The sequence below is a fragment of the Choloepus didactylus genome, chromosome 3, assembly GCF_015220235.1.
Source record: "Choloepus didactylus isolate mChoDid1 chromosome 3, mChoDid1.pri, whole genome shotgun sequence".
Classification (NCBI taxonomy): domain Eukaryota; kingdom Metazoa; phylum Chordata; class Mammalia; order Pilosa; family Megalonychidae; genus Choloepus; species Choloepus didactylus.
Genome location: NC_051309.1, coordinates 111,168,180 through 111,192,147, shown reverse-complemented (window position 1 = coordinate 111,192,147; position 23,968 = coordinate 111,168,180). Strand labels below are relative to the sequence as shown.

General features: G+C 33.9%; 1 protein-coding gene across 3 annotated transcripts in view; it reads right to left on the bottom strand.

Annotated features, from left to right (window-relative positions):
* BANK1 (B cell scaffold protein with ankyrin repeats 1) overlaps nucleotides 1-23,968 on the bottom strand; it is a 340,362-nt gene that overhangs the window by 40,132 nt on the left and 276,262 nt on the right. For all 3 annotated transcript variants that reach the window (XR_005215918.1, XR_005215919.1, XM_037830343.1), the window contains exons 8-10: nucleotides 13,404-13,482; nucleotides 9,484-9,792; nucleotides 4,358-4,657 (exon numbers count right to left, since the gene is read on the bottom strand). Coding sequence is in view for 1 of the 3 variants with exons in the window: in XM_037830343.1 (XP_037686271.1) it covers nucleotides 4,358-4,657; nucleotides 9,484-9,792; nucleotides 13,404-13,482 (688 nt within the window). In the remaining 2 variants the exon portion in view is untranslated. The remainder of the gene's footprint in view (nucleotides 1-4,357; nucleotides 4,658-9,483; nucleotides 9,793-13,403; nucleotides 13,483-23,968) is intronic.

Here is a 23,968-nt window from a genome sequence, read left to right as displayed (position 1 = left end):
AAAGCAAGCAGACTAAAAACTTTTCACTTGAGCAGAATGAGTTACTTCTTTTGTGGTGGTTAGCATCAGATTAGGTTTACAACATTACTGAGATAAAAATCAGAACCATATCTCTTGATACAAATAAACTAACATGGGTTCAGTTTTGCATTAATAAGTTACCTTTTTGGGGACATGGTGATGGTGGAAATAGAATTTCTCTCAAGGTATTAAATGCTTAGCTATAACTGGATATCCTAATTCATTGTCCCATTCTGTGTGAATCCCCCTCTTCAAAGTAGTAGTTGTTTGAACAAAGGATGGTTTAAAACAGGAGCAATTTAGGAATTAGTAAATTGGTATAGTCTTCTGACTATCCTCCACAGCATTAATGAAGTCTCCCATTCTAACACATTGACATGGGCTTGTCACTATCATTCATTGATTCTTTTATTCATTCAGTTAACATTCATCAAATATTTACTCAGTTTCTGCCATGAATTCATCCCTGAGCTTGGCACCAGAGTTACAATGATGGACAAAAACAGAAGACATTTGTCTCTTCCTTAAGGAATCTTATGGTTTAGTAGGAAGAAACCAATATTAATAAAATAATCTAGAAATAAATATATGAATGAAGGAAATTTGTGGTGCCATGTGTACAGGCACTAGAACCAGACTACTCTGGGTCCAAATCCTGCATCTTCCTCTTAGTTTTATCACCTTGGGAAAGACACTGAAACTTACTGAGCATCAGTTTCCTACCCTAAAATGATACTGTTAATGCCTCTCATGCAGGATTGTTGCATGAATTAGAAATTATCATGAAAATTGTCTAATAATTATTAGAAGGAGTAGACTAAGTAAACAGAGAGGACAGGTTTTTCCCTTGGTGTCCCATTCCAACTCTCATACCTTCCTTTTTTTATGACTCCACCAGAATCCAGAAAGCACACAAATGCTTTTTCTATAATTTAAAGTTAGTTTATCAAATTTGTCCCCTGCCCAGAAGTTGAGTAAAGGTAAAGGAGAATAATTTATTGAGTGTATACCACATAGCAAGTTTTATGCTGGGTATTTACTAATTCTGTGTAAATATAACAATCCTTGAAGTAGGTGTTATTTCTATCCCCAATTTACAATGAAGAAATCAACTCTCAGATATATTAAGTCATTGTTCAGAAAATATAGGCTGAATTTGAATACAGGTCTTTCTGCAAAGCCAACATATATATTTTTTTCTTATACTTCCGTGGCTTTCCTTTGCCTCGTCTCTGTCACTTTTTGAGTTTCTACAATAGTAAGTTGGGACTCAACTTCATTATGCACTCTTTTTCCATCCATTACACCACATCTTTCTCTCTTGGCTATGTTAATACATCCTGGATATGCCAACATTCTGCTACTACTTCTGTGCTTTGGCAAGAATTGGGGCAAATTAATTCTTCTAATTGAATGGATGGCTTTTTGTGAAACTGAGTCAAATCTATTTAATAGACCTGCCTGAGCCAGGAAAAAAAAAAGGAGGAAAGATGTGATGAAAGATTTTTACCCTGAAAAACACAAGGAACATCAAGAAAGAATTAGTTGATGAGGCAATGTTTATCCTAACGTAGGAACAGAATGATAAACAATCAGTGGCATAAAAAGGGAGATACTGGCAAGCATATCCTGGTGAAAAAGAAAAGGAAGAAACAGTAGAAGGGGACTGTAATGACTTCATTTATAGTTCAGCTTTTGCTACTGATTTGGGATTTGGGGCAAAAAAACATACTTGTTTTTATATATTTACCTGCAAAAACCCCTCACCACATTATAATAACACTGGTTCCTCTCTCCGTATGATACAAAAACCACGAGAAAACTTTTAATTGTGTAACTGAGTTAGAAAGATGCTTATAAGTGTTGAGGGGTACCAGGCTTGGCATGGGTAAGGAAGATAAATAACCTTTAAAATTTCTTAGAAACTTAAGAAACTAAGATTTTTTTTAAAGTCCCCATATGTGTATATACATATTGGACAAATTATACTAACATCAAGTAGGGAATTTATGCAATAATACATAGAAAGACTTTATCACTTGGCACTTGATAAATCTTTGTGTAATTAATAAATAAATGAATGAGAATGAAAACAATTCCAGTTAATTTATTCAACATGGGGGTTAGTTGAAAGTCTAAGGCCCTAAATTCCTTCTCCAGTCCTATGCAGTGAGGCAACCATCATAATGAGAGATGTGTTCTTTGTAGAAATTGAACAGAAGTATCTCTGGACATGGGAACTAAGGCACAGTTGGTGGCAGGAGTTATATACTGAACTGAAAACAGGGAGAATAAGTTAAATTGTGCATTCTTTGTTGAAGTTTCCCAATCTCCTTCCCATACTCTGATCTCAGAGTGCTCGCAACCAGATATATAAATACAGACTGGTGTTAATTGGATTTTACTCTAGAAACATTGAAAAGCATCAGGGAATAGATCTACATAAACTAACATTTTGGGGTCATTCAGTGAAAAAGCTGGTTACCTCCCAAATTATCTTACGATAGAGTCCATAACTTAACAAGTAGAATTGCCATTCAGGTTCTTGATGCTTCATTCTTAAATATGAAAGCACAGCTAAGAATAATCAGATACTCAATGGAAATATGAAGCATTAAAGATAGCATCAAAACAAATAAAGATAATAGAAACAATATGAGAGCTGAAGTAAAATTAAAATAAAAACAATAAGAAGCAAAAAATTATAATGGATATACACAAAGAAGGAAGAGTAGATAAGTAGATACTGAATTAATGCTTTACATCCTTCCCTAAGGAAAAGAGAAAGAAATGCTAGAAAAAAGGAAGTACAAATAGAAAACAAGAGAGTGCTTGGAAAACATGAACATGATAGTCAATAGAAGGATGGGACGAAGTCCACAAACTGAACAATATGAAATGGGAATTGATGTTTGTGGTCTTGAGACACTCCCTAAGGATTGCAGTTGAGCCCATGATGCACCTTTTCAAAAATCTCTAGAGTATAACTAAATTCTTATATTGAGCTATATATATTCTCTCTCCTTATAATATTTATTGGTTAGGTTGTATAAAAATATTTATTGGGATTTAGCAACCTTGTTGAAGAAATGGTAATATCTTAGGAGATCAATATAATGGGTAATCTGAGAATTTCTAATTAAAGCTTATCCCCTGCCTTCATAACATAGATTATTGTTCCAATCACATTTTATCTGAAACATTTTAAAATTTGTTATAGTTTCCTAATTTGTTACAGTTTCTTGAACATTATTGGCAGTAGATTATTTTTAAGTATATATGTTGTGTACTGGTAAATAATTTTACATATACTTGATATATTTCAATACATACTGTTTAAGGAATGGAATGGTTTCTTTTGAACATATCAGGCATAGATGAGTAACTGTGTTAGTCTCTGGTGGATTTGGGGTATATTTTTGAATGTTTTGTTTAGGCATTTGGTTTGGATTATTTGAATTTAAAATCTATTCCCTTTCAGCAACCAAATATCTTGTTCAAAAATCTTTAATAAGTGTCACATTTATTCTGTGTATTTGTTTGTATGTCTGTCTCCTGTAGTAGTCTAGGAACTCTTCAAGGATGGGAACTTGTTTTATTCTATACTCAAAGCCCCTACATGGTTTCTAACCTATAAAAGTCACTCCACGAGCCCACGATTTTAGAAATCGTGGGCTCGTGGAGTGCATCAAACTAAACAGGGTATACAAGAGCAACAGGCAAAAAAACAGGTGAGTCAATCCATCCTCCTGGGACTACAGATGTTAAAAACTCTACTATAAAAACTTGTTTTTCTTTACATCCAACTGAGTGGAGAATGAGAAAGAAATTAAGTCTAAAATGAAGTAACCCTTCTAAGATTAAGGAAATGAATTGTAGCAATTGGGACGAAGTGAAATTATCAGATAGATTGGGGTTGAATATCTCAGATTCTAGTATTCAAACTGCTTAGGTTTTAAAAGTTATTTTAAATAAAATTAGGTGCAAAAAGTAAAGTTAGAGTACCCTCATGGTCTACTGAGCTTCCCTCATGTAGAATTATAGAAGTGTCAAATAGAATTTCTCCTCATTTCCTACTTTCTCCTATTTCATGTTCCTTGGATTGTTTGTCAAAACGTTCCTCCTAAATGAAGAAAACCCAAACCCAACCATCATTCTTATTATCTTCCTTCATTGTGTTTCCTAATTTAAAAAATGGGCCTATACAACTCACATGTGACTTGAAAAAAATAATTTTAATCTTTGTTTTCTGGATCCAAGCACTAAGCAGACAACTTTATACCCCACATTAAAAAAAAAAAAAAATTTACCAGAAAGGACAAACAACAAACATTACCTTGAGCTATGTAGGATGTGGTTTCCTCTTTAGGAGGGATATTTGTGGGCCGGGGTGTGGGAGCAGGAGGTCTGTTTATAATAAAAGACCGACTTCCAGTTTTTTTCCTTGTACTCCTATTGGCCAATATTGTGTCATATTCACTGTCATCATTCTCAGGAAAACTGTATGGGTCCTCCTCCTCCTGCTCCTTCTCATCTTTCTTTTCTTCCTTTCCTTTGGGCTCGCCTCCTGTTTCTTGTCTTACACCAGGATCGCACCAGTTTTGACTTCTTTCCATTTGGCCTTCCAGCATTTTTCCTGCATATGAAATATTTAGATGGTGTTTACTTTTTTGTTATATGCAGTATTATTGATGTCCATCTGCACTTGCTTGAGCTTCTCAAAGTGATTAAATCAAACACCATAGGAAACAATTTAAGAGAAGATTTCCTGCTTCCTGAAAAAGTGTATACATTACCTCATAAATTCCAAAAAGAGAAGTGAGCTGTGTATTTTACTAAAAATATCCTCTTGCAATTTGTAACTTTTAACTTTGTTAAGGAAAAGGTTGTTTGCATGAGACAGAGTTCTTTGTAAACATAAAATATTTTTCATATTATTTTATGGAATCATTAAATGAATGATTTAATGTCGAGGCAATTCTTATAAAAATCTCATAATACTAATATATATACATATATATGCACATATATATATACATATATATATCCTGTCTGTTCTGTTTCCTAAGAGAACCCTTATAATACACTTGGTTTCCTAGTAAGTCAGTTTCACTCTGAGAAACTCACCTTCAAAAATGCAACTCTTGATTTCTACAATACAAACCTCATTCTTAGCTAAAGGACACTGTAAGCAGAGTTGATAATATTCATGACATAAAAGATGTACCGACAATCAATGGATTGAGGATTAATTCTTGTGGAAATAATAAAATTATAGGTTTTATAGTCTTTGATACCTTTCATACTCAGTAAAATATGTAAATATTTTTATAAAAATGTGTTAAATATTTTAGTAGAAATTATTTACAAGACAGATTTCATCATAAACTTTGGTTAATGAAGAGGTTGAAGAGAATTTTGAGGACTCTCTACCAGGCCAATGAGAATAATCATTTTTTTTAATTTGCCCTTTGACAAATATTTTACTTAAAATACTAATGCCAACAACAGAATTGAAGGCATTTAAATTATTGACTGAAAAATCATTGTTTTCCTATGGCATTTTGACAGATTCATGCACTTGTGCTAAGGGAGCACTTCCCTCCCTTCTCTTTGTTTAGTGAGAAATCTGTCCAAAAACATTTAGTTTGCTTATAGGTATTTTAGTGCAAAGACAAGTTTTTCTTTAGGGAGAGACAAGTTTTAGAGCAGAATAAAGGGATGTTATTATCAGAAAATTAAGCAATTGTTTTGGGTGGGTTTATGAGAGACACTAAAGTAATATCCCAACAGAACATTAGATCTGATTATTTTAGTTGGCTTAACCTAAGAAGTATTAACTGCCTATGACTTTAAAATCACCATGAAGTACCTTTTCCCTTATAAATACATGGTTTTGAGATTTTGACTTCATGACTTGTTTCACTTCATGTTTCACTGACAGCATCACAGCTGAAACCAGATTAAGTGTGTGGGAAACGATTTTACAGCGTTTCATTTTTAGCAGAATATGTCAACTATCTTACTTTTATGAACCCATTTCCTGAGCTGTTAACTTTCTTTGTTTTCCCACCCACCTCCCTTGCCAACTATTTCCAAAGTTGGGCTTGTGCTAGAAATAATACATTTTACTTTTCATTTTCCAGTGCATCAGATTATACTTTTCAGAGTAGGACCTGAACTTTCTTAATTCAGGTTGTACATTAGCAAATAAAGATGGAAATAAATCACTCTTATAATTCCAACTTTTGAAATAATTGGGCTGAGAATGTGTAACAAAGAGAAGAATCCTAAAAGCCCAGAAAACCTGTTTATATGAATAAGTATTTTACATATTCCAATTACAGTCTTCATGGTCTTAATTCTCAGCCAAAAGGGAATAATAGTGATACCTATCTTAAGAGGTTGTTGTGAAGATAAGAGGAAACAATGTATTCTTTATAAATTGAAAAGTGCTATACAGTGTTATGTATTGTTATTTTCTCTAATGAATTTGTCCACAAAGTGGTCATGGGGATTTGATATTTAGGTCTTGATGAGGTAGCCTCTCTTCTCATGTACTTGAGGACAGATGGACACTACTCTTTTTTTTTTCTTTTAATCTTAAATTTTTGTTTTTTGTAAATGCAATTTTATTGACATAAACTTACACACATATAACACATCCAACGTATACAATCATGGCAGGTAGTATCATCATATAGTTGTGCATTCATCACCACAATCAATTTTCTAGTATTGTCGTTACTCCAAAATAAAGAAAAAAATATTTTAAAAATATAAAAAAATTTAAAAAATAAATTAAAAAGTACACCCAAACCATCCCATACCCCTTATCCACTCTATTATTTGCATATTTTTTGTCATTATTTTATTACTTATCTGCCCATACACTGGGTAAAGGGAATGTCAGCCACAAGGTTTTCACTATCACATGTGTAAGAAAGGGATAAGTTTAGTTTTCACATAGAGACAGCATGGAATAAGGGAAATGGAGGCAAAACCAGTTTAAACAAGCCCCAGACAAAGAGAAGAGAGAATCTGCCTGCTCCTTATATGGAAAAGTAACCATAGTTACTGGAATGTAAAGAGATATGAGGTAATATCAGAGGCGGGAACTCACAGCAAAAAAAAATAAAAATTTGAGGGGGATAGGCTGATCAGTTCAAAATCTCAATAATGAGCTAGTTGGCTCTCTAGGATTGGCTGTACAAATTAAAATCTCAAAAGATGAATTAGTTAGTGTTCTCGGATAGGCTGTAACCTCTGTAGTACCCAGTCAATGGGGAAACAGGGGAGGGACTTGCGAATTAGGAGTAGGAGATTTAAAGATCGCCATTCTCTTCCTCTGGCGCGCCAGTCTTCCATGTGTTTGGCTGGACGCCCTATCTTGCAAGATTGTAAATAAATTCTTTTCTCCTCCAAAACCGAGTGAGCGTTTATTCCCTTACAGGAACCGCTTTATTTCCGACAACATGGTCACACAATAAAAGCTATGTAGTTATATAATTTTCATCAAGAATCAAGTCTACTGGATTACAGTTCAACAGATTCATGTATTTCCTTCTATCTATTCTAATTATTTCCAGTGGAAATAAAAGGAATCTCTATATAATGCATAAAAATAACCTCCAGGTTAACCTCTTGACTCTAAGATCTCTCAGCCACTCAAACTTTATTTTGTTTCATTTCTTTTCTCCCTTTTGGTTAAGATGGCATTCTCAATTCCGTGATGCCAGGGAGATTTACAACTGTCACTTGTTGCCAGGGAGATTTACACCCCTGGGAGTCATGGCTGCTACACTTAATGGGCAATTCCTGAAGGTATCAATAGCTAAAGTCAAAGAACCCATACGAAGTCTCTGGCAAAAAAAAAAAAAATACATGGTAATTTATGGTCTTACTTTTGAAGACTTTAATCAAATAATTTTAAGGACAAATATTGGCATTTTATTTTCCATTTACTTTCAATATCTGCCCTAGGAAAAGATGAGATTAAATATAACACTGCATGTAAAATGGAAAAATATAATACCAGATTTCAAACAAAAGGAATGCATTGGGTTTTATTTTGCTTTTAATATTTGGTATTTTTCAGAAGATATATTAACCAATATTAAACTTTTGGTCTTAGATATTTGGTGAACACTCTCTGTAGAGTAGTTCTAACTAACATATCATATATAGAAATTTACAATAGGAGAAAATGCAATTAATGTTAGCTCTTTTAAGAGAATTAATGTGACATAAGACCACCTTGTCTTCTTAACAATTGATTTTTATGATTATATAAAATGGTTCACATCAGCATACATCATGAAAACTGTAGAAGTTTGTTGTGAGTGTACTACTAACCTGTATGCCCCCACCCCCACCCCTGATATTAATATACCTACTTCATTGATACAGGTCAAGGGCACACAGTAGGTGCTCAGTAAATTATTTGAATGTGAAAGTAAATCAGAGGAGTGTCCATTAGATTATAGGTACTTTCCCTTAAGCAGTACTTTCCAGCTATAAATATAGTGCCTAACCTTATTAAAGGTTTATAGTGATAAAAATGAGCCTTCATAGAGGAAAAAACTTCAAGGATACAAATGTTAAGTTTCATGAGTTCAAAATTCACTTTTTGAAACAGTGTTTATGTGCTTTCTTTATAATTTTCTAGGACTTGACAATTAAAGGATAGTCATACACAGGGTTTTAATTGTGGGCTTTTTTTCATACTTTAAATTTCTGCTGTAGGGACATATTTGAATTTGAAATATCCATATAAGATAGCAATCAATAAATTGGGGATAAGTAGTGACTATAAGAATGGACCCGGAGTTGGAAATTTTCAGATAACAAAAGAACAAGCCAGGCAGATTAGCCCAATGTGGAGGCTTCCCTTCATACTCTGCATACTTTCCCCCACTACAATACTTACTTCTTGCATTGGGGAAAAATGCGATCCTAGCCTTGCTAACTGTTCTTCCAATTCAGCAGTATATGGAATATTCCCAGGCTTTGGTTTCTAGAGCTAGTCAAAATGCAGTGTGTAAGAAACCCTGTATCACTCGATTCCCCTACAGCTATCAACTGAGTAAAGTGCCCAAGGTCATTTTCAAATGTCTGTAAAACATTATTCTTTCTCTCTAGCTGGAAGACTAAGAGTATTACTTAAACGCAAAGCTGTTTACTTTTCCACATGGAATGCCTGGGGTCCATGCTATGTACAGAACCACAGACTCCTTTCAAGTTTTATTTCTTTACTAAAGTTTCTAATGAGATCTTGTTCCTAAAGGAAAAAAAAAGAAAGAAAAAGATAGTGGCAGTTACATGTTACTTCATTTCCTAGGCCCTAGTTGTTAAAGAACAGGAGAAAAGTTATTCTTGGTTTCCAAAGTTAATCTCTGCATTGGTCTACCACAGCATATATAGGATGTATGCCCACAAAAGTTTTTTTTAATTTAAACTCACCTTGTAATGTGAAGTGTGGTTTTTCCAGTTGGGGGACAGCAGCTACCTGTCGTGGAGGGGGAAGTGGGGGTCTGGTGCACAGGAGTGGCTCTCTTGAGTTATCTTCTGGATTGCTTTCAGGAATGAACACATACAAGTCATCATACTGGTCCTCAGAATTCCCACTGCCAACCTCTGGTGGGCTTTGCTCAGCCTCCATGCCTGGTTCATTCTCTTTTTCTTCCTCTTCTGTTTCATTTGCCTCAGCTCCTTCTGCACTTGGTCTGTATGCCTGTCCACTTTCATGATGAAATGCTGTGTTCTGTGCAGCTGTTTATGATAAGGATTGTATTATTTCATTTAAACCCACCATCTGGAGGCATTTCATGTTTTATAATTTCATACAGAATTAGTAGTGCTGCTAATAAAACTTTTATGAACTGATGTAGTGGAAAGCGGACAAATGCATGACTTTGGTGGACAGTCATTTCTGGGCCTTTAAAATATTTACTAAATGAATAGTCAAAGCTTCCATTATTATCTTGGTACCTCAGTACAAGACATGCTCATGCATATAATAATATTCTGATCCTCTAGAGTTATTGTTTGAGCAGATTCATATATTTGATAGCATTATTGCATTTTCATTAGACAGCAGCATAACTGACCTAATAAAATAAGTAATAGTAAGTGATAGAAAAGGCAAGGGAAAGAGAAAGAAACAAACCTTGACTTGCATGTATATAATGCAATAAAAATGAATCTGTGACTCTTACATAGTTATAAGAACATATTTACTGTGTGAATTCTTGAAATATTACTTGTGAAAAAATGTTAATATGTTTTACAGGGAAGCCATCCAAATCACATTAGTAGGTAGATCTTTCTGGGACTCAGTTCTCTCATATATAAAATAGCTTCAATCCTGAAACTTAACCAAATGATCCCGTCAAATTCCCTCTACTCTAAGAACCAACATTCCATTGTTACTTTTTATACTGTACAAAATAAATGCTCTTAATCACTCAGGAAGAAAAAAGGGGAAAAAAAGATATAAAGCAATAATGTTAAACTTTAAACAAAAAAAACTTTGATTACATTTTCTTTATTAAAAAAACTACTCTAAAAAAGGTTTCAAAATATTTTTAAACAAATTTTGGACCTCTAGATTGCAGAGAATATGTGAATCGTTGCCATTGTCAGTGTAATAGAAAAGCAAATAATTGTTTTGAAATGAAGCTAAACTATAGCTAAAGAAACCAATAGCAGAGCACAGAGGAGGAGGATTTTTTTTTTAATGAAAAGAAAACTGTATAAACTTTTTAGCAACAGGAGAAAAATTAGTTATGTGGAAAAATCAAGCCCATGATGGAACCCCATATTTCTACATAGATTTTTCTTTTTTATTTTCATCTCTTTCACATGAGAAGGATAAAAAACACAACTTCCAGCATTAGAACTGCAAACCAAGATTATTTCGTTAACAGCCTAGCTAAGCAGACAGACATTCATTCTTGGTGTTTTTTGCTGCACAGACGTCTCTGCACAGATACCTCATTCAGCTTTCTACCCCTAATACCAATCACTGAGCCTAAAATAAAGTAGTCTCTAAGACTATTGATGGTGTAGATGATGGAATGACTAAAAAGAAATTATTGCTCAGGCCAGGAAAGGGTCTTCACTATTTCTGTCTGGACAAATCAAGCATTAACTTGGAATTACCTCCACGGTAAAGGACATTATTGTAGCCACCCTTCTGTTTATGTAGGTCAGTGTATCTTAACACTGACTAAGCAGCAGGGTCTCTGTGGTGCTTGTCCAATATGCCAAGGCCTGGGATCGGCTCTAGAGAGTTGAATTTATTGGGCCAGTGGGTTGTTAGCAAGCTTTGTGGTAATTGTGATACCAAGACATGATTGAAAACTACCAATTTAGGGTGTCCCTAAGTCCCCACCTCTCCCATGAAAGAAGGTTGAGTCACACAGAGTTTCATATTGAGGAAAGTCCCCAGTTCCAAACCATCTGCACAAATGAGGTTGTTCTGTACAAAGAACTGAGATAATGATTTTTTTCATTGCAAGCAGTTCTTCTGAGGATTAAATGTCATAATGGATACATGGTCATTATCAATGATGGCTTTATTATCAGTTTTACTCTCATTAAGAATGATAAAACACTGTTATAAAATGTGGTGCATTAATTCATTCTCTTGACAATTAGCATTTTTCTGTATTCCGCAATAATGTTTGAAAGGATTTCACTGATTTTGCCAAAGTGTACAAGGTAAGGCATTGCATTTCAATGTATCTTCTATTGGATTTTCAGGTCACCCTATCATTTGAATACTAGTAGACAATAATATTTAATTGGGCACCTACCATGTGCTGTTACAGGTGCTGGGGCTACAAAGAAAAAAGTGTACAAAACAAGTCCTGATCCTTTTCAACATATAATCTAGAAGGGGGCACAGGCAATAAACCAACAACCAGATAAAGGAGATGAAATGTTCAAATAAATGCAATGAATAAAAGGAGCAGGTAAAGGGAAATTGAGAGTGATGGCAGAGAAAGGGATCATAATCTGGAGGAAGAAGTGAGGAACCAAACTGTATGGATATGTGGAGGCAGAGTGTGCCGAGGGGACAGAAAGGGCAACTGCTTTGAGGCAGGGCATCCATGGTGTGTGAGAGGTCACTGTGGCCATTAATGAGTAAGAGAGTGGTTGGAAATGCTACCAGAGATTATGTATGGCCTTATAAATGCTGATAAGGATTATGTATTTTACCATGAGTATGATGGGAAGGCATGGGAGGATTTGGAGCAAAAGAATGACATGTTACTTTAATTGCTTTGTGAAATATAGAGTATAGAAGCAGCAAGTGTGGAAGCTGCTACTGCTGAATTTCTTAAAAACAATACTGTCTAAATTCTATCATCCAGATAATCCTTTGTGGACAAGGGCTTGGGGACTGTCTTGGGCATTGTAGGATATTTAGCAGCATTCCTGTTCTCTTACCCAATAAATACACCCCATCCTCCCTGGGTAGTGATAATCAACAATGTCTCTATTTATTGCCACATATCCCCTGGGTTGGGGTTGGGGATGCGAGCAAAATAGTCCCCAGTTGAGAACCACGGTGCTACTGCCATAATCCAGGGGAAAGCTGATGGTAGCTGGACTAAGAGAAAGGACAATGAAAGCAGTGAGAAATGGTTGAAACCTGGCTATATTTAGACGAGAGAGTCAACAGTACTGGCTGCAATTGAATTGAGAGAAAGTAAAAGGAAGAGTTACTTCAAGGGTTTGGACTGAACTGAGCAAAGGAAGAAGTGAGTTTTCATTTCCTGAGATGGGGAAGTCAGCAGGTGGAGCAGGTTTGGAAGTAGCGGGAATAAGTTTTCAGATTTGGGAATGTTAAGTATGAGATGTCTATCACTCCTGCTGGTAAAGATGTCAAGCAAGCAGTTGTAAATCAATGAAGTCTGGCAGAACGGGTAGCCTTTGTACATGTGTAGGAACACTCTGAATTAGTCTTCAGACCATAGAATATAAAATTACAACCTATTAGAGCCAGTGAAGTCCTTAGAGTGTCCTTGTCCGAACTTCTCATTTCACAACTGAGAAAACTAAAGCCTCAAAGGAATGTAACTTTGTCTAAATGAAAAAAAAAAAAAAACAAAAAAAACAAAACCTGAAAAACATAGTTGTCAGGTAGTCAGAATATTTATATTAGCCCAACTTGTGTATTTCTTACTCTGGGTAAGAAATCTGCTGTTTGTTTGATTATTAAACTGGGAACTTATTAGAAGAATTTAAATCAGTAACATAATATAGTATCTCTGCCATATTATAAATTATAATTCAGTCAGTTAATTAAATACCTTCCCACATTCCCTTCGATTTTACCTTTCCATTTATGTATAGCATACAGGACAACTTACCAGGAGGATATGTAGAAAATGAGATAATATCATCTTCATAGTCATTTTCTTGCTCATTATTTCTGCTAATTTCTTGGATCTAAAAAAAAATTGAATGTAATTTTCAATAATATGCATTAATCTTAATACATCTGGATTTCTACACTTTTTATAGAAAGCTGATTCTTGTGGAGATAAGAAATAGTTTTAAAGTTTTCATTTGAATACTTTAACTTGATTATAGCACATATCCTACTTATTATATTTGTATAATATGCAATTGTTCAATAACACAGGAAGTATAACTGTGGCAGTAGAGCATTTATAATAAGCAATAAATTGATTTAAAAATGAAACATTGCAAGTGCTAAGATTGAAAGTATCCCAAGATTCAAAGAAATTTCATAATGAAATTGAAGTGCAATAAAGAACTTCTGGATAAAATTGAAAACAATTGGTTTCCTTAAAAACCATGTGCTTTGATTCCTTTTAACTTTCTATATCTTTTACCAGTTCAAAAGAGATTTTGAATTACATCAAATATTATACTAGAGTGAAGGACAATGAATTTATAAAGTGGCATATTTTCACTCTTTAAAAGAAGAAAGAAACCTAATAAACGAATTTTTTTTCTTTCTTTCTGAAATCAGTTCCAATATAATTGGAAGGGAGAATTACTGAAAAACTACAGAAAACTGTTATGTCTGGAATTGCTAGTCTTTGTTCATAACTTCTGAAGGAGACATGGCATCTACAGTTGTGGTACATATTGGTGCCCACAGAGAAAGCTAAATAATGCCAGCGACCGTTTTTCTGTACAAAGCATCTAGGGAAAGGGATGGAGCTCGGTTGCATTTAACATGGATCACATTTTGCAACAATGAACTCTAAGGGATTACGCAAATGATTTATGCTTTTGTTCTTAAGTAAAATTGATTGAAATGATTAGGTCATGTGTTCTGCTTTTGGAATGTCCCTTTAAAAATTAGAAGCAATATTAAAGCATTATTAAATTTATAGCAGCTTGTTATGCAAAGGTATTTGACCTGCATATTAACTTTATCAATTTGATTTGCCACCACTTTGGCCAATGTGAGATAAATGGATTTTTTTTTTTTCCAAATAATGCTATCCACAACTTTACAAAAGGTAAAACAGTCTTTGGTTTCAGTGGTATCTTGAAAAGAAAAATCTTTTTAGTATTTTTCAGTGAACCTGATGTAATAACTTATTTTCTATTTAAATCATTTTTCTTCTTGGTGGGCTTAACCAGATGCTATTATGAAAAATCATGTGTTTTTTACTAGGTGGATGGACATGATAAATATTTATTTGTTTAAGTATTAAAAGTATTACTTTAATATAGCAATTTTTTCTAATTAGCCCAATTCTTTGTTCCAATCAGCCTGATCTATATATTTTATAAGGTAGGTCAAGAATTTTAAGAAAATTCCATAATATCCTTCAAACCATATCAAATAATTTTTACTAGTTGAATAACAGGAATAGTTTTCAAAGATCTCAATAATTATGTGAAAAATGCTGTATACTGTTCACAAGCCTGGGCATATGAGCTCAGAATCACTAGAAATTAATAAAAGAGACATTGGGCAAGTGTTGTAGGTGTATGTGTATATGTGTGTGTGTACTGAAGGTGAAACCTAATGGAATCATAATTTTTATCATATGACATTTGTACAAACACTCCCAAACCCAAAAATGTCTTAAAGGAAACACTTCCAAATTTTAAGAATGGCCCATTTTGACTGATTTGAGCACTCTCACAAATTTATGTACGATAGATATTTTGTATAATTAGGCTGTCAGAGAGTACTTGTTTTCTCAGTAAAGGAGCTTTGGAAAAATTTACACTTAAAAACAAGTATTCCTTAGTTGGTTTCCTTACTCTTACAATCATATTTATTTTGAAGAGCACGTTAGGTCTAATGATATGATAACACTCCAATAAAATCAATGATGGCCTAAAGAAAAGTATTCTGATGTCTCATCACCTAATACTTGGCTGTGTAAAGTAGTGGGCAGAATATGGACTTTTGAGTCAGACAATCTAAGAACATATCACAACTCTGTTATTTGTCAGCTCTGTGACATTGGGCAAGATATTTAACCCTGAACCTCAATTTTCTATCTTGAAAAATGTGGATAGCAAAATGTACATCATTAGATTGCTGGGAGAGCTAAATTAGAATAAAGTTAAAAAAAAAACATATTACCTCTACTATGTAGTGAGTGCTCAATACATATAAGCTATACATATTAGATTTTCCTTAATCCTATATAATATAGAACTACTTTTAAGCAAGCATGATGGCCTCATCAGTTTGAAGGGGGGAATCAATCAATAATAAAACAATAATAATTGAATTTATTTATTTTCAACCATGTGCCTTCAGATATTTTGCTGCAACAAAAAAAGAACTGGGATATAGACTATCTGTCGTAAGTGTGGTAGTCAGTATTTTGTTTAAAATACTACTAAAATTTACAACTAGTAGAGATGTTAAGAAGCAGTAAAAGTATATTTAATAATTTAATACATTTCTTCTGAGGTTAGAATCTGGCTCTATTCATTCATTTGCCAAATATTTCTGCAAGCCTACCATATGTTAAATACTCTGTTTAAGGAAAATAAGAGAAAAAATTTTAAAAAGAAACAAAATCCCTGCTTTCAAAAAATCATATTTTAATGAGAGAGGGAGAAACAATAATAAAATATTTAGAATATAGTATAATAAGAACTGGAAGCAGAGGAGTTACAGAGTTTATTTTTACTTCACAGCAGCAAATGAATCCTTACAAGTGAAATGGAGAATTAAGAAATAGATAATCAAGGCAAAAGTTTTATTCATTTTTGGGGGATTGGGGAGGTTGGATGACTAAATTGTCTCTATAATTGCCTTGATTTCCATTATCTAAATAAAAGATCCAGCTTAAACCACAAAATCTATTATTTGAACATGCTGAATGTAATATTCCAGCCCACAGATAGTCTCTGCAGTACACAGTGTTTAATGAAATTATAATCATTTGTGATCTAAGATAAATTAAAAAGAGAACTTCTTGGTGACTGAGATATCTAAAGTACCACATGGCTTTGGCATCTGGTCCTGTACAAATTAATTGATCACAATAATCTGATTTTGAGTGAGTGAACAAAAACAATCTTCTTATGGCAGTTGGTTTCCAATCTTTTTATGAGATGCTGAAGACATTATAATTGACCTAACTATGCCCAACTTTCATCACTGTTAATTTTAAATTATTTTAATCAGTTTTTAAAGCACATGGCATTCTGCATAATGAGAATAAGGAGATGAATATGTTTTAAGAGTAACAAATTGACCATGTAATATTTTACATATTACCCCCAAATGAATGCACAAGGCTGTAGAATCCATATTCCAATGGAGATTAATAAATATTATTCTTACTGAATGTTAAGAATAATGAACAATGTGATACTACAGTCATGAATCATAGCAAACATCAAAACATTTTTCCCCCAAGGGCACATGGTAAGAGCCTAATCTCCATACTCTACTGACATTTCTTAAGAAAGTTTGTTTTTCCTTAGGTCATCTAAGAATATGGTCTGGAGTCAGATTCACATAATTTCCCATGAAAAGTTTCTCTTTATTTTATAGAAATTAGAGTCCTGAGTGTACAATTTAAATAGGAACTCCATCCATGGTTGGGAGAGAAATGAAGAAGAATAAAATAGATTTGGAGGTGTTAAACTCAGGAGAAAAAAAGTGAACATTTTCCTTGGTAAGAATAAAAATTTAACTGAAGAATGTGAGGATGTATGATCCATTTTTTTTTTTTTTTACAGAATCTTCCTATAGAAAATTAAAGTAGTGAAAAGATACTTTCACCAGATGGACAAAGTCTAGAAGTCTCATTTTGCACAATGAGAAATTCAATTTTCTAATTGTGATAAAAAAGGACAATCTGGTGAGGTGGAAGGAACAGTTACCATGGGGACAAGCAATGGTTATGCCTGTTAGTTGGTATTAAGAGAGAAAGAAACAGCAGGCATATTGAGATCTATCTCCTCAAATTTATGGGAATAGATTAGAAAAAATTGCCTTCCAAAAAGTTCATTGATTTTTTTCTTTTTTTTTTGCTTTTGTGGCTGGTAGGTATCTTGTTTTGACTTCAGCTGGTTGACTGTGTTCCACTCCATCCTGTCAACACCTTATATTTCCTTACTCTGAGGCCACCCTCCAGCTGATCTCCTGAGGTGGTGACCCTGAGGGGCTCTGGCCCTGGTCCTGATAGCTCTTTGTCTTAATCTCTGCCCATGATGCAGCTCTAACTTCAGTTGTAGACTGCAGGCTTGTACACCTGCCTCTTTAAATACATTCTAGTTCTATTTTGGTAGTGCTTATTTCAAACCAACCCTAGTTGTGACTAGTTCTGTGAGATACCATCCATAGCCTTGGTTTGACTTCAGCCATCTCTGTCACTAAAATAAGAATGATAAAATTAGAAATCCATTCCTTGGTTGGGATTATGATTGCAAATATGAAATCTAGCTACCTTTGTTTAAAATTATGGAACCCCAAACCTGAAAGGAACCTGTGGAGAATAACTACTCGACCCTCATTTTCATACACTGATACAATACTAAAACGAAGTGTTGCACTAAAACTGTAAACAATTTTAATTAAAGCTTCATTGATCCCAGAATGGTATTCAGAACTCAAAGATTTCAAAGAGAATGAATTTCTGCTTCAGGTGATTTTACCATAACATAAAAACACTGAACCCTGCAAAATTTTAACTATGTTCTCCAGATATGTCTTCTAATGTTTTCAAGCATGACAATTACAATCAACATTGGTCAATCAGTCAATAACTATTATTAAGTGTTTTCTATGTGCATAATACTAGGTAAGTTTCCAGGGGTATACAAAAGTTGTAAGCATAATATGCTCTCCAGATGCTGAATATGTACCTGGAAAAATAAAAGTGAAATGGATGAAGCATTTGTAGACTCTGGTTTGACTAGAGGTGAAGAAGTGTGAAGTCATTCTACGTTGGAATAACTAGGGCTGGGTTTTAAAGGTTGGGTAGAATTTTGGAGATAAATCCTGAATCTAGTCCTAGCAGCAACTGCATGTCATGTTTATTGTGTTAGCGGATGAATAAACAAATGAATGGACTGGTGGAAGATGAAAGAGTGTAGGTGCTCTTGGTATGAAGAATGACACAAACAAAAACAAGGCTGAGCAGACCATACATAGCGGCAAAGAGAAAAATCACCCAATCTAAGAGGCAGATGATTTTTTTGGTAAACAGGTAAATTTTGATAGGAAGAATGAAATCAACATTTGCTTATTATATCCCCATTGTGGAGTATTGGAATTATCTCTATATGATAATGATGATGATTTTGCTATTAACCATCCCATCCATCAATACATATAGGTTATAGGCTTAAGAGTTAAAGTTCAGGAGTATAGTCAGACAGATCTGGATTCAAATCTTACTCTCCCATTAAACTCCATGAGTTTAAGTATGTTCTTTCTGGGCCTTAGTGGATGCAAAAAAGAGCATAAATGTAACTTACCCCAGAGTTATTGTGAAAATTCAATGAGATAATACTTACAAAGTACCTAGCATGGAGCTTGGCACATAGGAAGCACTCCAGAACTGTTAGCTCTATTCTCTTTATTAAGACCATATTTTATTTGAAAGAATTTTTATGTTGCCCTGTTTTTTTCAAATTACTGTCTAAATTATGTTTTTAAATTGGTTTAAATGATGTCACAATTTATATTCAATGATAAGGTTTAGTAAAGATCAGTTGTGTTAAAGCTGGAATATAAAAAATAAAAATGAAGTCTTCTCCAAATAGTGTTTTTTCTAGCTTACTATGATTTAAAAAAATGATCCATATTTTTAAGTGTGAGAAATTCAAAAGACAGATGCAATGATGGGCCAATATTGGGTCATTTAAGTGAGTGGAAATTAAGCAGAGCTTCTGGGCATGGTTGTGTGGGCTATACACCAAAATTCCCAAGGGACACCAATCCCCATTCCCACAGACTTGATTTGTAAGGCATCCTAAGAGCTGGGTTTCAGCAGAGTTGTGTGTGCGTGTGTGTGGCGGGGGCAGGAGGGGGGGAGGGACTCAAATAATTCTTCAAAATGCTTAAGTCCCAAATGACTTATATTTGATTTTACAATGTTGATATATATAACAAGAAGGACCTGTTTAGGGTAATATTAAAATTAAGCATAAAATGATGTGAGGGAAGGCAGGTGCTAACTCTGAAGAGTCTTACTCTAGGAAGAACCAGAAGTAGGGCTGGAGAAATTGGCCACGGATGAGATACAAAGTTGACATGTGAATAATCAAGAATTGATTAAAGAACTTGGCTAGATATGAACCTTTGATTACTTCATTCAACACTTCAACTCTGGTTTTCTTTTCCTATGAGATCAAAAGTATGCACCAGACAGTAAGTAGCATCTAGCTTTGCTATTGAGCATTCTAAAATCTTGAAATCAGTTTTAGTTTCAAAACGATAAGTTTAAAAAAGCATGTTTGTAGAGAAAATACAAAGTATCATATCAAAAGTATAAATCGCTATGTTGTTTTAAATACCTTAATCAAATCAATAAAAATGCTTTAATTTTGTGGAAAACTAAGTAGAAAGAAAATAATGTATGGGTTTACATGTTTCCAAGTTGCCAGGATGGAGTTAGTATAGAGGTAGTCAGATTTACATTTTTGTTGATAATAGCCAATTTTTTTCCTTTTTTTGAGATTTTTTTCCTTTTTCTGAGTCAAAAAGAACCAATGGAGAATAAACAAAGTAATAAAAGGCTAGCGTTTTCATCAGCACAGTTGTTAGACCTTTCTTTTAGCTAAAAAGAGGCACAAATGGTTTCTGAAGCTTTATCTAAGCCAGAAGCAAACATAAAATAACACTTAGAGACCCAGTAATTTCCCATAAAGGTTATATTCTTCAGTTGTTAGATAATAAGTGTTATTTGACAAATGATACAAAATAACCTTTAGTTTATATTACCAACCTATCAGAAAACTAGTATTTTTGACAAATTAAACAATTTTTGAAGCTTATATTGTTGCAAATCCATTCCCAATGAGTGTTTTATGGGTGGAATAATCCCTGATTTCCAGATACAGATTAGAAGGGTAAATTCTTATTGATCAGAGGAACATTTAAAACAGGAAAGCTCTGGCCTCAAATCCTCAACTTGAGACAGTTCCCATGAGAGAAAGTCACTATAAATAAAAGCATGAGATACACTGATTTCATATATGTGGATTCAATATTTTTAGATGCAATCAAACACACAAAGTACCCTAAGTATTTTTCCCTACCTTTACAATTTTACATTTAAATTCTGGAATTTAACTAGTAATGATATCTATACCGTTGAGTAGCAAAGCAACATCTCATAACCAGAGAAACTTCAGACACACACACACATACACATGTATCCTCAATGAAAAATTTTCCTATTAAAAGCCACAATTTTCACCCCATTCCAGTTCATCAAATTCCACTCAAATCATATACCTATGTGGAGACCTTTTACATTCCATTTAAATTTGATGAATACTTTAGTAGTATGCATGCTATTACCTACATACAGATCTATTCAAGGAAAATCATTTCTAGACAAGAAACGCATTTTCAAGCACCAAAATAACCAAAAGTGTAATAGAATAAATTTGATAAGTTGATAATAGAATGAACCTGTTGGAAATAAATTTGCAGTGCACTTAAGGTTAAATGAAATGGAAAATTTTTCTGGTAGAAGAAACATCATTGTTATTTAAGAAATATACTCCCCCCACACCCACATGAAAAATCAAAATAGAAGAGAATCAATAAAACCAAGAATCTCAGTTTGGAAGAAAAAACATTATTTTCTTCACTCAGAAATCTGAAAGCTTTTAGCTTGTAATAATGAAATAAATTTTATTTTGTGGGGTCCCCAACAAAGGCACTCAGGGATTGCAGTCTGTATTCTAGAATTACAGTACAATGTGCCTCATCTCACTTCATTCTGCCATTAAGAATTGCAAACCTGCTTGTTTTTTAAACTTTGAGTGGTTTATTAGGCAGATCTCAGTCAATTGTGAAAATAGTCTTTAATTTCATATCTATTACAAAAAGAAATCAGAACCAGTCTAATGGAAATCAGACTACATCTAAAATCCATTTTAATCTGTAAGTAACTAATGTGAGTATGTAGCCTTGCACAAAATTTAAATAAGTTTGACTAATGCATTTTACCTTAAGCTTTGCCTTTATGAATCTGTGGAGAGACATTTTTCTGGTTCTAAATAGACAGCCATTCATTTCTAAGATTTAGGCCATACCATTTGACTGAAAGATGATTTCACAGTAGGATATGTGTAAGTTTGAAACAGTCTCTTTAAATAAAAAAAAAAAAGTTCATATGCCAATAAGAAGTGGATTTAATATTATTCATTTTGTCTAAAGTACCTCTGAAACTGTTTAGGGTAAAATTCTGTAGTAACCAACAATGACTTAGCATACAAACATAATTATTGAGTCAGTGGGTCATCTAGTTTTCTAACATTACATGTTAATGCTTTGTCTTGATATTTGAACCTTGTACATTGTTAGAGACCATGTAATTAAAACAAGATAAGGATTGAGGTACTTTATCTGGGATTTGCACTTATTAGCACAGCTTAGCTAAGTGCATGAATATAAACTTAAATATTCTGCCCAGTGTTTGAATGCATTTTGAAAGTTTTGTAAAGACATATTCTTCACCAAAAAGTTGGGCTGTTCAGAAACTCATCAAACTAAAGCATTGTCAACTCAGGTACAGTTTAATCTCTAGAGAATCACAACAATGGCAGAGGGACTTTATTTTTTTTTTTATTTTTAAAGCACTTATTGAGAACCTACTAAATATCAGAAGCTAGATTAGGCAATGGAAATATAAGGACTATAAGGAATACAAATTTCTCTCGTATTCACAGACAAGCACATACATATTTATGATTCATATGTTGGGGGTAATAACAACAATACCAACAGTAATATCATTAATAATACTAATTTACATAGTGTTTCTTATGTACCAGACACAGTTCTGTAACTATATTAACTTATTTCATCATCACAACAATTTTAGATTAGGTATACTATTGTAATCCTAATTTAATGAATGAAGAAATAGGCACAGAAGGGTTAAATTTTTGCACAAGTTTACACAGCATGTATCACTTATTACAGATCCAAAACAGCAGGGAAAATAAGTACCTAGGAGTACTATAACTTGATTCATAGAGATTCATAAGAGAGAAGGTTGAAAAATTTTTGCAAGAAACACAAAGCCTTAGGATGATGGCATTTGAGAGATTTCTGAAAGTTGATAAAAATGTCAAAAGTCAGGACAGAGGCTGGGGCAGGGCATCATGGACAATCAAAGCATCATAATCAAAGTGTGGATGTGGGAAAGCATTGCTCATGTTCGGGAAGCCATGAATTGTCCAGCTAGGCTTGAGGATAGGACAATGGACATCTGTCTGTGGGGCAAAGGCAACCACAGTGGTAGTGTTCTTATCTTCTCACCCCTCTCCAGCATTCAGGTCAGGCAGCCTGGCGTCCAGCCGTCAGTTAATGCTGCCTTCTGAGTGCACTGAGATAAGTGCAGTATCTCCTGTCTGAGTTACAAGGAAATGGAAGACACACTCTTAGTCCCCAAAGAAGAGCTGAGCAAACAGAACTCATGGCATTTGAAAACATAAGCAAGGAATCAAAAAACCGTATCATAACTATATGGATGCTGATAGAGGAGTGCTAGCAGAGGTATTGGGAGAGAAACAGGTAAGACTGAGTAAAGATGGCTCAAGGTTTTCCTATTCATTTTTCTCTGATCCCCTGCTGGCACAAGAGCTAGGTATTTTTTTGAGAAGCAGGAGACAGCTATATTTTTACATTTGGCTTGGATACAAATACAGTTAAAGTCTCTTATAAATGTTTCTTGTGTTCTGAGAAATGAAAAATGGGATGAATGGAAATATGGTATAATCAGAGAATGTTGCTTTAGGCCCAGTCTGTTAAAAAAGTGTTGTAAGATGGAAATGTTACAAGGAAGAACATATGGGTTTTACAGTAATATAGTTTGATAACTTAATGGGCTGTGTCTGCTTGGTAGCACAGAATGAAAGCATTTCTGGCTGTTCCTTCTAAATCTACCTCAAACAATATGTAATTATCCATTAATGTATTTATATCAAAAACAGGAAAATGTAGGCTGAGAAATTTTTAATGACATGTTCATGGCCACTGGCTGAGGTGAGTTTCTTCTAATCCAGAATTTTTTCCACAGCACCTTTTTCACATATATGTGATATATATATCTAGAAGCTCTACCCTCTGTCTTATTGTGAAATAATGAGAGAGGCAGTTCTATGATTTAAGATCTTAATTACAGTTCTCTACATTAAAAAAGCAATTAATCATTTTTAAAGCAGTTTTACATATACCACGGTCCTCATATCAACACTACAGGGCAGGGAGAGAGAGTTCTACAGA